General features: G+C 44.3%; 1 protein-coding gene across 1 annotated transcript; it reads right to left on the bottom strand.

Annotated features, from left to right (window-relative positions):
- Positions 1–2,228: 2,228 nt before the first annotated feature.
- Positions 2,229–14,663, bottom strand: XRCC3 (X-ray repair cross complementing 3). Its single transcript, XM_056852167.1, has 7 exons — positions 14,591–14,663; positions 13,108–13,245; positions 11,252–11,464; positions 9,130–9,284; positions 6,017–6,229; positions 4,183–4,232; positions 2,229–2,514 (listed from the first exon to the last, which is right to left on the bottom strand). Exons 1-7 carry the CDS (start codon positions 14,643–14,645, stop codon positions 2,277–2,279), a joined length of 1,062 nt encoding a protein of 353 aa, XP_056708145.1. The 5' UTR covers positions 14,646–14,663; the 3' UTR covers positions 2,229–2,276.
- Between the last annotated feature and the right edge of the window lie 273 nt (positions 14,664–14,936).

Genomic DNA, 14,936 nt, shown 5'->3' with positions numbered 1-14,936 from the left:
TGGAGCCAAGGAATAGAAAGTCTTGAACAATTTCAATTTCCTCATTGTCAACCTTAAAGTTGTGTAATTCCCCTGTAGTCATAACTTTTGTTTTCTTGATGTTCAGCTGTAGTCCTGCTTTGACACTTTCTCTTTTAACATTCAGCAGTAGTCGTTTCAAATCCCTGTTTATTAGCAGGGGCCTTAAAAATGGTCAGAGCTTGCCCTCCACCTCTTCTTCCTCCATTTTAAGATGCTCTATTAAAATACAGGTGTGGAATGACTTATTTTAGAACTGCTGTCTTGTCTCTTTAGGAACGACTCCAGTGGAAGCAAACACACATCTGTAATTAGACACCTGCTTAGATTTGCGGGTTAGTTCCTTAAGCACACCTTTACAGACCTCCGTCTTGTTCCTTAGTATGGATAAACACTTATGGAAAGGTTTTTCCATAAGAGCACCTTTTTAAAAAGCAATTCTTTAAAGGCAAAGGTTAAATTGGAAAAGGCCCAGAGTTAAGTGCTCCTCCAAATGCAGACTCCCTGTGTTAAAGTAATGCTGTGTTAAAGTAACATTTAAGCTAATATAACTAAAGTGTACAGAAGAAGCACTGAATTTGTACTAGTATCTGCAGGGCGTAGTTTAACCATGGACAGATCAGTGTGTTAACTGTGTAGATAGTGTTCAGTTTTTTTCCTGTTGATACTAACACATCAAGGCTGGAAAATGTTTAAGGAATGTTTGAAGTTAAAACTGTAAAAGATTCCACTGACTTGTGGATATGGTTATGTTGTACATATGAGCTGAAAATGAAATGTGTAGTGCTTGACTGCAATTGTTTACAATGTTGAGTTGAAATGCACAAATGTAAGACTTTTTTTTCTTGAAAGCTGCTATTGTGTGTTAAAAGTAATGGAATAGACACTTGCTGGTAAGCAAGATGCTAAGTTGTGTTGCATCTGATCACACTTTCATGTGCATACTTTACCTAAAGCCCCTATATTCTGCTCTGTAAGAATCTGGAACTTTATCTCATGCCACCTCTAGAATCAAATTAAATATACGGTTATACTTTGTTAATGCTCAGGATTTGGACTGTATCTGAACTACATATGAGACACACGAAGCTGCTGCTGAAATTGGGAGTTTCAGGTAGAGTTCTCCCTTCTGTAAGACGTCCACAACTTAATTGGTATTCTCTCATTTAAGCCATGTGCTCTTCCCTCTAAACCCACTTTGCAACATAAAGCTGCAGCTTGTGGGGCCAAGGAAATGCACAGCATGCTGGGGAACGAAGATGTGCTCTACAAGTGAGGACAGAACACACACAAGGCTGCCATTATTGGTGGCAACCGTGTGCTTTTTTTAAAAAAGTGTACTTCTGCCTCTAGTGATTTATGTGTTATAGAGCAGAGTTAAGTTAAGAAACCATTGGACTGAAGCGTAAGAGTTAGCTCAAGCATCCTAAAAGGTAAATGAGCCATCTAAACTGCGATAAATCTCTTTTTGGGAGAAAAGCATGATAAAAGCATTTTTAACGGAATTAAAAAAAGCATAGCTGAAATTCACTTTAAAGCACTGAGGCTACTCGGGTCAGTAAAGCTTTGACAAGATAGTGGTGCAGGATAAATAAGAGGGGGAAGCCTTTGATCGTTGGATGTGCTAAAATGACCTTCTTGCTTTACATTAGAAACGTCCTGAAACCAAAAAATTGAGAAACTTGTTTAAAACTTTTAAGAGTGGGTTGTTTTTTTAAAAAAAATGTGTTAAGCCAAACTTGAAAGCTGAAAGAACTTCCTGGATTCCATTCTTAAAAGAAATACGGTTTTCAATTCAGCGCCAAATAACCATAAATCAATGATTTTTTTAAAAAAGATCAGTTTCTGGATTTTCCACTAAACCAACTGTGTTTTCAGCCTGCCAGTTCAGCTGTCCAAATGCATTTTTATTCATAAAAAACAAGCAGCACCAGAATGTAGAGCAGAGGACAAAATGCCAGTTCTGCCACTTTAAAACAGCAACATGATTCCACAAGTGCATAGCACATTTCCATTAAATGACTCCTGATTTTTTTTTTAAAGCCTGTTACAGAACTGTGGTTCATTCTGAAAATGTTAACGTATAAAGCTTCTTTGGCATTTTCAAAGTATAAAAAATAAAATATTGAAACCAACCTTATGGTGTGTAAATGCCGCTTCTTTATGCTTCTTGGGAATGCAAACCCTCTCTGCAAACAGTTTATCCATTTATAAACACAAAAGGAGGGAGAAGACTTGTACCTTCTCTGCTTTGCTTCCTACCATGTCAGAGTCTCCATCCGTATTCCTTTCACTCCTTCCAGGTTCACTGTGTAACAGCAAGCAGACTGGGGCAAATGGGGAGCAAAAATCACCCTCATTGTCCTTAACGTGCTTCCATGGGGTGCGTCTTCAGCAGGCTGCACTAGATGGCTTGTGCGGTTGACCATCAATCTCATCAGCAGTTGGTTGGACCAGGTGATTCCAAGGGCCGGAACAACACTCTTGCCCGTAGAGCTGAAAAATGGTATTTAGTAGATGCAAAGTTGTTTAATATTTAATCCTACCCCTTCCTCTAGGAGTTCAGTGTATTGTAGTGTTTAAGAGCAGTGGAGTCTGATCTGGAGAACCAGGTTTGATTCCCCACTCCTCCACATGAGCAGCAGAGGCTAATCTGGTGAACTGGATTTGTTTCCCCACTCCTACGCCTGAACACGCAGGAGCCCCGTGGTGCAGTGTTAAGCTGCAGTACTGCAGTCAAAAGCTCTGCTCACGACCTGAGTTCGATTTCGACGGAAGTCGGTTTCAGGTAGCTGGCTCAAGGTTGACTCAGCCTTCCATCCTTCCGAGGTAGGTAAAATGAGGACCCAGCTTGCTGGGGGTAAAGGGAAGATGACTGGGGAAGGCACTGGCAAACCACCCCATAAAAAAGTCTGCCTAGGAAACGTCAGGATGTGATGTTACCCCATGGGTCAGTAATGACCTGGTGCTTGCACAGGGGACCTTTACCTTTACCGCCTGAACCCAGCTGGGTGATCTTGGGCTAGTCACAGCTCTCTCGGCTCCAACTACTTCACAGGGTGTCTGTTGTGGGGAGAGGAAGGGAAGGCGATTGTAAGCCGGTTTGATTCTCCCTTAAGTGGTAGGAAAGTCGGCATATAAAAACCAACCCTCTTCTGCTTCAGGGTGGCATATATGGTTCAATGTCTCCATTTTATTCCCCGTCCACAAATGAGCCTGTAAGGTAGGTTAGGCTGAGTAGGAACTGGCCCAATCTCACCCAGTAAGCTTCATAGCTGAGCAGGGATTTGAACCCAGGTCTCACAGATTTTCATCTGACACTAACCACTACAGCCATCCAGCAGGATTCTCATTAGGGCAAAGTTTAAACAGCCAGTTAACCAAAGCTTCAGCTGCTTGATCAGTGAAGACAGATTTTGATCTGTTAACTCTGAACTAACACTGTAAAGGCATGCTTACTTGTCTAGAATTTTTGTACTAGTGAATTATAAGGAGTGTGTGTGTGGGGGGGGGGGAACCAAATATTAAAAACTGCTTCACAGTCCAATTACAATTTAAGGTAAGACTCCCCTACATTTTTCAACAGTATGCAAAATTCGAGTTTATAATCTCCCTTAATCAACTGACTCCTTTAGCGGCTGCTTAGCCTTCACTCCTATTGTGCCTCTTTTCAAATCAAAAGCCAGATTTATCCCCCTGCAGATTATTAAAACTGTCATAGCCTCTGATCAGGTTCCTAATCCAGGGTAGTTTTGTATTTGCAGTAGGTGTCTCAAAAGACATGTCTCTTTTGAGTGGTGACTATGGCTTTTCTCTTAGAGGGTTTTTATACCCCACTTTTCTCTACCATTAAGAAGTCTCAAAGTGGCTTACAATCACTTCCCACCCCACCCCACAACAGGCACCTAGTGAGGTAGGTGGGTCTGAGAGTTCTGAGCGAACTGTGACTGGCCCAAGGTCACCCCAGCAGGCTTCATGTGGAGGAGCGGGAAATCAAACCCGGTTCCCTAGATTAGAGTTCGCTGCTCTTAACCGCTACGCCACTCTGGCTCTCAAATACACATGCTATTTCAATGGAACAGAACCAGCTTAAAACTCACATTTCACTTTGAATAGGATCTGCACGCTACATAAACTCTCAGGAACAGCATCTCTTGTACTCACCAAGGACTGCTGTGATCGCCGCTGGGGCCCTCACCCATTGTATCCGTTACCTGGGTTATAAAAGAGACGGGAGGTACAGAAGCACACTTTTCCCCCCAAAGGGAAATTATGACAGAGAAGAAGATATACTCCTTGGAACAAAAGGATACCAGATTAAGTTTGCCTCTCCACACACAAAAATGCATAGTGGAACTCCCTGCCCCAGGATGGGGTGATGGCTGCCAACTTGGAAGGCTTTAAGAGGGGAGTTCATGGAGGAGAGGGCTATTCATGGCTACTAGTCATGATGCATACCTATTCTCTCCAGGATCAGAGAAGCATGCTCATTATATTAGGTGCTGTGGAACAGACAGGATGGTGCTGCTGCAATTGTCTTGTTTGTGGGCTTCCTAGAGGCACCTGGTTGGCCACTGTGTGAAGACTGCTGGACTTGATGGACCTTGGTCTGACCCAGAATGGCTTTTCTCATGTTCTTATCTTAGTTGGTCAATACAGTTAAAGCTCATTGAAAGTGGTCCAGCGATTATAAATCAGGGGAACTGAAAGAGATGAAATAAAGTGTGTGGGCTGCCTGGGTAAGCAGACATTCACAGGGAAGCCCCATCTCTCCTTCCCTTATGATCCTTTCTGGCAAGTTTGATGTTGGCAGGATCTGGGTGGTGGTGGGGTGGCTTACTGGATTTCTAGGCCATGCACAAATGGGTTCTGAGGGGAGGCAGAGGATTCATTTCAGCCTCCCTTGCCATCGTTCTGTAGTGGCAGGTTTAATGGAATTGTTCAGAGGGACCCTCTTCCCTGATTTAGGCACCATGAAGGTCTGTGTAGTAGAAACCCACTAAAGGAACAGTGAGAGAATGCCTACATGTGGGACACCTGTGTGTGACATTGGTACTCAAGAAGGTGGGCTCTCCTTCCCAGGTTTTTAAGCAGAGGCTAGATGGCCATCTGTCAGCAATGCTGATTCTGTGAACTTAGGCAGATCATGAGAGGGAGGGCAGGAAGGGTTGCATCAGTGTTTGGCTCTCGTGACCCTTTCTTACATGGCCAGGTAAATGCCGATCGCCACTCTGGGGTCAGGAAGCAATTTTCTTCCAGGCTAGATTGGCCAGGGATCCAGGAAGATTTCTTGTTTTGCCATCTTCTGGGCATGGAGTAGGGGTCACTGGGTGTCTGTGTGGGGGAGGTAGTTGTGAATTTCCTGCATTGTGCAGAGGGTTGGACTAGATGACCCTGGTGGTTTCTTCCAACTCTATGATTCTGTGAAATGCAGCAAAGGTATATGACTGGCTAATGGGAAGGGATTCATAACAATTCCTAGAGAATTGGGGGGAGACCAAAATTCTGGGAACACGGATCCTTCTTTTTGGATTTTTTAAAATGAAGCAACAGAGAATGCTTTTCAAAACGCAGTTTTCAAATACTGTTTCAGCTGCCCCTTCACTCCCTCAAAATGCCTTCTAGATCATTCAAATCCTAATTTGCCTCCACAAATCCTGGTTTCTTTGCCTTTTGCTCTGGCCAAGCATCTCTGTAGATGGGGTGTGCATGAAGACAGTGTCAGGGTTAAGCCAGAACATGTGTTTGTATACCATTAAAAAAAAACAAGACAAACCACGGTTAAAAAAATCTGACTTCAGGTCACGATTTCGGATCCTGTCTTGATGAATTCCAGCAATAGCCAGTGGAGCAGCCTACATTGAAACAGTCACAGTAACCATGGCCAGTTCAACTAAACCTTGGTTTTGCCCTATGTCTGGATTGAGCCTAAATCTACAGCATGGTTGGGCCTTGTTGGAATCAGTAAGTGAAGGCCAAGATGCTCTCCCGTTCTTACCTGATTCATACACACTACCGGGGTCCGGAAAGTGCTGCTTAACCGGTGAAGTTTTGCTCCAATTGTCTGCAAGTACTTGGCTTTGAGCACAGAGTCCTTAGCTGCAAACTCGCATCGGAATAAGGCGGCGATGGAATCGATGACGACCAGGCGCACCATGCCTCGCGAAAGCAGTATGCTGACCTTCTTTGCGATGCACTCGTAGAAAGTCTCCTGCAATGACCAGGAAGCTTCAGGCAGCAGACTGAGGAAGGAGGCCAAGAGCTGTGCACTTCTAAGAGAATGTTCTTATAGCTTCATGGGAGAGAACTGCAGGCAATAGCTGGGGGGGGTCAGGCGTGAGCTGAGCTTGGAGCCCTAGGTACCGTTTGAAGCCACAGTTTGGTTGCTGAAGACACCTCTGATTCTAGCACGAGGTCACAGACTGATTGCCAACCGAGCAACTGTTGATGGGCTCAGTAAGTCTCACGCAAGGATTAAACGGAATGTTAAACACTTGTCACTTTTGAAGCCGATTTTAGCACAGCTGGGAATTAGGGTTAGACACGTTGGGACCAGCGAGAGCCTCAGGGGGATCCCATCCTCCTCTTAGCTAACCCACCCATCCACCATGGGGATCGCACTCCCCGCCCCCACTATGTGGTTTTTTTTTCTCCTTTTCATACCCATCTTTGTAAAAACTGTAAACTCACCTTGCAGACAGAGTTAAAAGAAAATAAAAATTCCTACCGTACTTGGTAGATTTTAAATCAGAAGTGTAAACAACAGGCATCATTCACTTAAAAAACAAAACAGAGGCAAACAAGCCTCGGCAAGAAGAAGACTGGAAAATTAAATTGATCTCTTTGTCGAGCTGATGGATAACAGTACTGGAAATGCCAAAGGGAAAACAGGATGGCTTTCGCAAAGCGATTGATTAAGCAAGGTCAATCTATCTTTCAAAGCAGAACACAACACAATACGCCGCTGCAGTGGGAAAGAAGAAGTCATTCCTGTAGGCCAGGGGTGGGGGGGATGTTGCAGTTTTGGAGAAACGATGCTGGGTTCCAGAAACACAACTTCTCTAGCACTGGATTCTGTTCATAACAAGCTTCCCACACCTCTTCTAACCATTGCGGGTGAGAAAACATACTTGGGAAGGGTTTTGTACCATTTATCCAAGTCACAGGGGAAGCCCAAAGGGGGCACAGAGCTCTGGAAACCGTACATTGCCCACTCCCTGCCTTTCAAGGTTTTGGCAACACGACCCCCACGTTTTCTGTCTAGGGCATTTTTATCCCACCGTTCCTCCAGGAAGCTCAGGATAGATTATATGCGTCTCTTCCCCCCACCCACCCCGTCCCCATGTTAGCCTCACAGCAATCCTGCAGGGTCAGCTAGAGACACAGAGAGAGCCGACTGCCCCAAAGTGAAACAGCAAGCTTGACAGAGGGGTGGGAATTTGAACCCAAAGATCCCAAATTCTAGTCCCCAGTGTAGTCTCTTCCTTACATTTCTTTAGTCGTAACGGCTAGAAAGTTTCTGTTTGAAAGATTAGAGCTGCAGGCAGATAATGTTTCGGTTAAATATCAGGAAGAGCTTCCTGACAGAGCAGTTCCTCAGTGGAACAGGCTTCCTCGGGAGGTAGTGGGCTCTCTTTCTTTGGAGGTTTTTCAGCAGAAGGTAGATGGCCATCTGACAGCAATGCTGATTCTATGAACTTAGGCAGATCATGAGAAGGAGGGCAGGAAGGGTTGCGTCAGTATTTGGCTCTCATGGCCCTTTCTTACATGCCCAGGGTAATGCTGATAGCCACTTGGGGGTCAGGAAAGAATTTTCCTCCAGGCCAGATTGGCCAGCGATCCTGGAGTTTTGCCTTCCTCTGGGCAGTAGGGGTCACTGGGGGGCGGGGGAGGTGGTTGTGAATTTCCGGCATTGTGAAGGCAGTTGGACTAGATGACCCTTGAGGTCTCTTCCAGCTCTACGTTTCTGCACCCAACAGAATTTTGATCCATTCCAGTTGAACACATGAAACTGCCTTATAATGATTCAGATCATTGCCTTATCAAGGTCAGCCTTGTCTACTCTGACTGGCAGTGGCTCTCCAGGGTCTCAGGCAGAGAAAGGTCCTTCACATCACCTACTATCTGTTCCTTTGAACTGGAGATGCCGGGCATTGAACCTGAGGCCTTCTGCACGCAAAGCAGAAGGTCTACCGCCAAGCCATAGCTGGTGCCTCAGTTATAACTAATTAACATTAGCCAGGTAGCTGCCGTTGGGGTTTGCGTATTTCAAGCCTCTAAGGGCTCCTTTTGTTTTGAATGTTCTGCCATTTCCTTTCGTACACTGGAATGCTTCCACTGCAATTTAGGAAAAGGCTAATTTTACATTCTGGAACTATCTCCTGACCTTTGGGGCTGACATTTACTGCAACACGACAGCTGTGGAGATGAGCCAGTCAATCATGGGGCATGAGCTCTCAACATGAATAATGATTATTTGATCAATAGACTTTTCTACCACTGTAAGAGTCCCCCTCCAACATTTCTGGCGGGTAGCTGTGCTAGTCTGTAGTAGAAGAGCAAGATTTGAGTCCAGTAGCACCTTAGAGACCCACAAGATCTCCAGGGAATGAGCTTTCGAGAGTCAAAGCTCCCTTTGACAAATGTCTCTCAAAAGCTTATACCCAGGAAACCTTGTGAGTCTTTAAGGTGTCACTGGACTCGAATCTTGCCCCTCTAGCATTTATTTATAACAGTACAAAACTGGACTCGATGGCTTGGATCCACTACAGCGTTTCCACGGGCAGGAGTTCCACCCGTGGAGCAGAACTTTCTCACTTCCTCTCTCCCACTGCAGCCTGATCTGCCCCCTACAATGCTGCTCCTCCAGGAGTAGCATTGGGTTTTTTTTTCTGGCTGCAGGGAAGGGAGAGGAGAATCGGTGCAATCCTAAGGAGAGTTACTCCAGTCTAGCCCCTTTGAAATGAATGGGCTTAGACTAGAGTAACTCTCCTTAGGATTGCACTGAAGGTCGTCCTCCGCAGGTGGAAATCCATTCGCTCCCAGACAAAATGTGCTGGATTCAAGGTAACTATTCCACGAGGGACTCCCAAGAGTTGGCAGAGTACTTACGATATCGGCCGCGTGTTCAACAAAAATGCTGTTTCCGAATTTTATCTTCTGCACGACGGAACGGGGGATGTCGCCTCTCAGCTGGGATTGGCGTTCAGTCAATTGCTGGAGGCGCTTATGGGGGAAAGCGTCTTCTGTGCAAATGTAAATGGCACCTGCGACAGAACGGAACTTTGGGAATGGTTCTCTTCTCGCTGCAGTCAGTCTCGTAAACACTGCTTCCAACTGCAGAGAGAGTTCTCAACAGCAGGATAGATTTGATTTAAATCATGATTTAAATCACTAGTCAGACTAGATTTAAATTGTGGTTTTTGATACTCTTTTACAGCCTGCTGCCATTATAGGTTTTATCCTCCAGGGAGAGAATAATATAAGCCTCAGGCTATTCTCTTTCATTTTTACTGATTGCCCCTCCCTCCTCACACCTAGCTCCTTGTGCAGATCTATTCCACTCCAATCAATCTTCTATTCATTTAACTTCTTGAAACTTAGCACTTAAAGGGTAAGGGGTTGATTCTGTGAACACACATTTGCAAAGGAACAATGGGATTAAGGTCTTTTTCTAAGCTCTGTATGTTTATTTTATAACATTTTTGCTGTGAAGAAGAGGCATGTTAACTCTGCAGGCACAAATTCAAAGTTTTGAGAACTGCAAAACCAAGCACCTGTGATAATATCTTCTTGATAGAAAAACTGCCCAAAATAGTCTTACAGAAACCTCTGGAAGAGCATTACATTGAAAATGGATTAATGGAATTCATTTACCAAAAAAAATTTAAACATTGAATGAATATACAACCTCATGCTACATAATTAAGAACTAATTCTTATTTCACTATGTATAACCTTTGGACTATAATGTATCTTAAACAGAAAACTATCTTTAGATACATTTTCTTCCAAAAAAGGATTTTACTTTTAAAAAATCCAATTTAAATTTTAAAAATCCAATGTTTTAATTTTTAAAAAATAATTATTGATTTTTATCCACCCTGCTCAACAGATTCTCCCCTCACCTCCACCCCAAAGTCTGTTCTGACTGCCAGGCTGAGGTAGCCACTGAGGTACTGTCAGACTGGAAGAAAGACACTTACCACGAAACCCTAAGCAAAGTTATACACTGAAGGCCATTGAAGTCAATGGGCTTAAAAGGGTATAATTCTGATTAGGATCACACTGTTAAGCTTGTTTGCCCTTAAATATCACTAGGGCACTAAGACGAGGACTGTGTATGTGTCAAATTAACAGAAAACACAGAAAAGCATGAATTTCCTTTCCCTAGATGTAACCGTCACTGGCTATCCATCAACCACTTCACACTTTAAAAAGGGGAAATGAAATTTAATTTTTCCTTGACACCATAAAGAGAAAGGTTGCCACATCTCTCACACAATTGACCTATCTACTTGGCAGTATCCGCTTCTCAGAAAGTGTCTTCAGCTGTTTTATCCAGGGAGTGATGTATTTATTTCATGCAGTATGATTTTGTGGACCTGCTAAAACAATGTGGGCTAGGGAGTCTATTTGATCTGGACAAAAAGGGCATTTTCGTTCTTCTACAACAATTTTATTGTTGTGTCTCGGCTGAGTCTAGGGAATTACATCTTGCCAATAAGAAAGCTCTTCTGAACTTATGAATTTCTAGCCAGCGGAAATAGTCTGGCAAGGAGAAGCGAGGTGAACATTTACGATTTGCATCCTTAAACACTAAGGGACCAATCCTTAGTGACATGTGATATGGGATGCAGAATTTATTTTATGGGGGCAGGAATGCAAATTTGTACCATGGATAGTCCTTGTGGAACTTTACTTTTCTCAGTGCAGTATCCAGGTTTTCAGAGTGAAGAATGGTAACTTTTTTCTAGTGCAAAAATATACACAGCCCTGACTAAGCCTTACATCTCTGATTTATTTATACCCTGCTCTTCTTCCAAATGGCGACCCAAAGCAGCTTACAAACCATTTTATCCTCACAAAAACAATTTTGAGAGACAGGTTAGGCTGAGAGAGTGTTACTGGCCTGAGATCACCCAGCAAGCTTCAAGGTCAGTGTGGGGATTTGAACCCGGGACTCCCAGGTCCTAGTCTGACACTTTGACCCCTACACCATAACCTTTCTTACCACATTCTAGTCCACCGTGTTCAAACGGATATTGCACAGAAAGGCACAGCTGTAAGCCGATCTGGGTCTTCCCAGCCGAGCTCTCGCCGGCAATTTCGGTAATCCCCGTCAGCGGAATGCCGCCTCTTAGCAAACCATCTAGAACTGGGCAGCCTAAGCTTAGTTTCCGGCGTTGGGAAGTGCTGTGGTTTTCGTCTCGGAAGAGCTGCAGTGCTGAAGGACAGATTTAGAAGAGGGGAAGGGGGTAAATGCAGCTTTGATTGTTTACCTGGGAAGAAACACCAAAAAGAACAGCTGCACCTGTTTGGGTGGCAACGTGCGCAGCATAAGAACATAAGAAAGGCCCTGCTGGATCAGACCAAGGCCCATCAAGTCCATCAGTCTGTTCACACAGTGGCCAACCAGGCGCCTCTAGGAAGCCACTAACAAGACGAGTGCAGCAGCATCATCCTGCCTGTGTTCCACCGCACCCAAAATAATAGGCATGCTCCTCTGACACTAGAGAGAATAGGTAAGCAGCATGACTAGTATCCATTCTAACTAACATCCATGAATACCCCTCTCCTCCATGAATATGTCCACTCCCCTCTTAAAGCCCTCCAAGCTGGCAGCCATCACCACATCCTGGGGCAGGGAGTTCCACAATTTAACTATGCGTTGTGTGAAAAAATACTTCCTTTTATCTGTTTTGAATCTCTCACCTTCCAGCTTTAGCAGATGACCCCATGTTCTAGTATTATGTCCACTCTCTCCAAATCTTTCTAATCCAGACTGTCCCCTTTCAGAAGTGTTCCAACACTTAATTTTCTTGTTCCGTTCAAGCTACTCTATTCTTTCAATTAATTCTGGGCCATCATAGATAGTTCTCTCTCTTTATTGATGTCATTTATTACCCTTCTTTCTCACTGAGAGTCGACAGATTATAAAATACTAAAAAAAAATTCAATCAGACAGATCCATCCAATAAAAAATGCAACCGTACCAGAATTACAGAATTAGAAAACAACACAAGCAGAAAGCTGTCTAAGGCATGACGTACTATAAACGACACACAGTACGGATTACCAAGGGAGAAGAAAGTACCCCAAGTTTGTTTGGAGAAGGTTATGGGGTGACATGATAGCCATGTTTAAATATTGGAAGGGATGCCATGTTAATGAGGGAACTAGTTTGTTCTCTATTGCTCCAGAGACTAGGACACAGAGTAATGAATTTAAACTAAGAGAAAAACGGTTCCACCTAAACATTACGAAGAACTTTCTGACGGTGAGGGCGGTTCGACGGTGGAATGTGCTGCCTCGGAGGTGGGGGGGTGGGGGTGGAGTCCCCGTCTTTGGAGGTCTTTAAGCAGAGGTTGGATGGCCATCTGTCAGAAGCACTTTGATTGTGGGATCCTGCATGGCAGGGGGCTGGACTGGATGGCCCTTGTGGTCTCTTCCAACCTTGTGTGATTTTGTGATGTTTTTGTGAAGTTACAGCCGTAATTAAAGCCCCTGCTCCACAGTAAGATTTTTGCCTTAACTTTCAACCTGCTTCAAACTAAGATGAATCCTTTTTAGCATATAAGCAAATCAGAGCCTGAGAACAAGTGATATGTCTTCTCTTGGGAAAACTGATGGAGCAATCTTGAACAGAGATGAAGCCAGTGGGCTTAAAATGGGTGTAATTCTGCACAGGATTAGAATATGAGTAACCAACAGACCATCCTAAGCAAAGCGTCTCAGCCGCTTGCACTGAACACCTATACAGACTTACTAAATTTCAAGCCCAATGAAATCAAAATTCTACCGACATCCCCCTCCCTCACACAGTTATGGATCAATGTCCATTTTCTCCCCAAACAAGGAGACTCTTACCTGTAAGGCCCGAGTTCTTCCTCAGTGCACCAGAAACGGCTCTTAATAGGTATTGTACATCCGTACAGGACAGTTTGGTCAACCTTTGCAAATCTGCTCCTGAAAGATTCAAAATCTCTTTGACAGATCTTAGGTTAGCTGGAATGAGAAAAATGATTAGATATAACCGGTTTCATTTCTTTCCCCATATATAAAATGTCTGGTTTTAGCCCTTTGACTGTTGTAGCAAAAGGAAGTTGATGCATCTATTTCTTGGTAGACGCAGATCTCACTCGGAGTATTTCAACTTAAGCTGTGATTTCATATTATTCATGCTTTTCTGAAGAGGCGCCACTGAATTTCACAGAACTTACACTTGAGGAAGCACACAAAGGATTCTAAGACTTTCAGTGCAATCCTAAGCATTTATGTCCTTTTGTCTACTGATGTCAATGGATTTAGAAGGGTGTGCCTCTGCTTAGGATCACAATGTTAAATTGCAAAATTAAGAACATCTTCCATGGAATAAGCCCCATTGGCCCTGACCTGGGTGGTGCAAGCTGGATCGATCTCATCAGATCTTGGAAGTTAAGCAGGGTTGTCCCTGGTTAGTACTTGGACCACCCAAGGACCACTTAGTACTTGGACCACCAGGGTTGTGACATGGAGGCAATGTCTCTTGCCTTGAAAATCCTACTGGGCTGCCACTAAGTCGGCTGCGACTTGACAGCAAAAAAACAACAAGCCCCATTGAACAGACCTGAACACAATTCCAAGCAGAGCTGCTTAGAACTTCTCTTTTCGTCAACTAACTGCCAACTTCGCTGGGATTAGGCATACCTAACTTTGCATAGAAGTCAACAGCCGGCACCTCTCAGCACATGTACTAAAGCAGAAGTGCTGTAGAAACAGGTGGGATTTATTTTTCAGTAAACATAAACAGCATCAGATTGGAAAGGTAAATAAACCTTTCCAATAAGCAGTAGGGTTGCCAGCTCTGGCTTGAGAAATTCCTGAAGATTTTGGGTGAGCCTGGGGAGGGCAGGGTTTGGGGAGGGACCACAGTGGGGTATAGTGCCATAGAGCAGGGGTATCAAACTCAATTGTTACGAGGGCCAGATATGACATAAATGTCACTTGGTTGGGCTGGGACATGCCTTGCCAGCCCAGACTGGGGGGGGGGGGAGTTCGCTGCCTTGTGGGCCGGATAAGAGCTCTCAAGGGTCCAAAGTTTGACACCCCTGCCATAGAGTCCACCTTCCAAATCAGCCATTTTCTCCAGAGGAACTGATCACTGTAACGTGGAGACCAGTTGTAATTCTGGGAGATCTCCAACCACCACCCGGAGACTGGCAACCCTAAGATGCTGCAGCCTATCCAGCCATGAACTCCGGTGACGGCTTCCCCAAGCCAAAAAAGAACATAACAAAACTCAAGTCTAGATCTTAAACCCACGATCACAGGGTGTGTAAATGTGAGAGCAGGAATTCAGGAGATCAGTTACCTTTTTTAATAGCTGCAATCACTCTGGGGTTCATGTCGAGCTGATCCCAATCCATTTCTTGAAAAACACTGTGCCACACGCCGTTCTGCAATAGGGCAGAAAGAGCAACGGTAGATAAAACAGAGAGCAAAAGGAGAGGTGGCAGAAGAGATTGGGATTAGGCATACCTAACTTTGAGTGGGAAAGTTTTTAACAGGTTGCTCCCATGGAGGGCTGTTGGGATCAAGCCAGCACTGTCTCAGGGACCATTCAGCTTGGACTCAGCCAGTATCGATGACGTCACCTATAATCTCCTCCTGTGCTGCTCCAACCTGAGTACCCCTTCCACTTACTCCTGAACTGCTTT

This window comes from Euleptes europaea, chromosome 6, assembly GCF_029931775.1.
Source record: "Euleptes europaea isolate rEulEur1 chromosome 6, rEulEur1.hap1, whole genome shotgun sequence".
NCBI lineage: Eukaryota > Metazoa > Chordata > Lepidosauria > Squamata > Sphaerodactylidae > Euleptes > Euleptes europaea.
The sequence above is the reverse complement of the archived record's forward strand: the minus strand, read 5'-3'. Positions and strand labels throughout refer to the sequence as shown.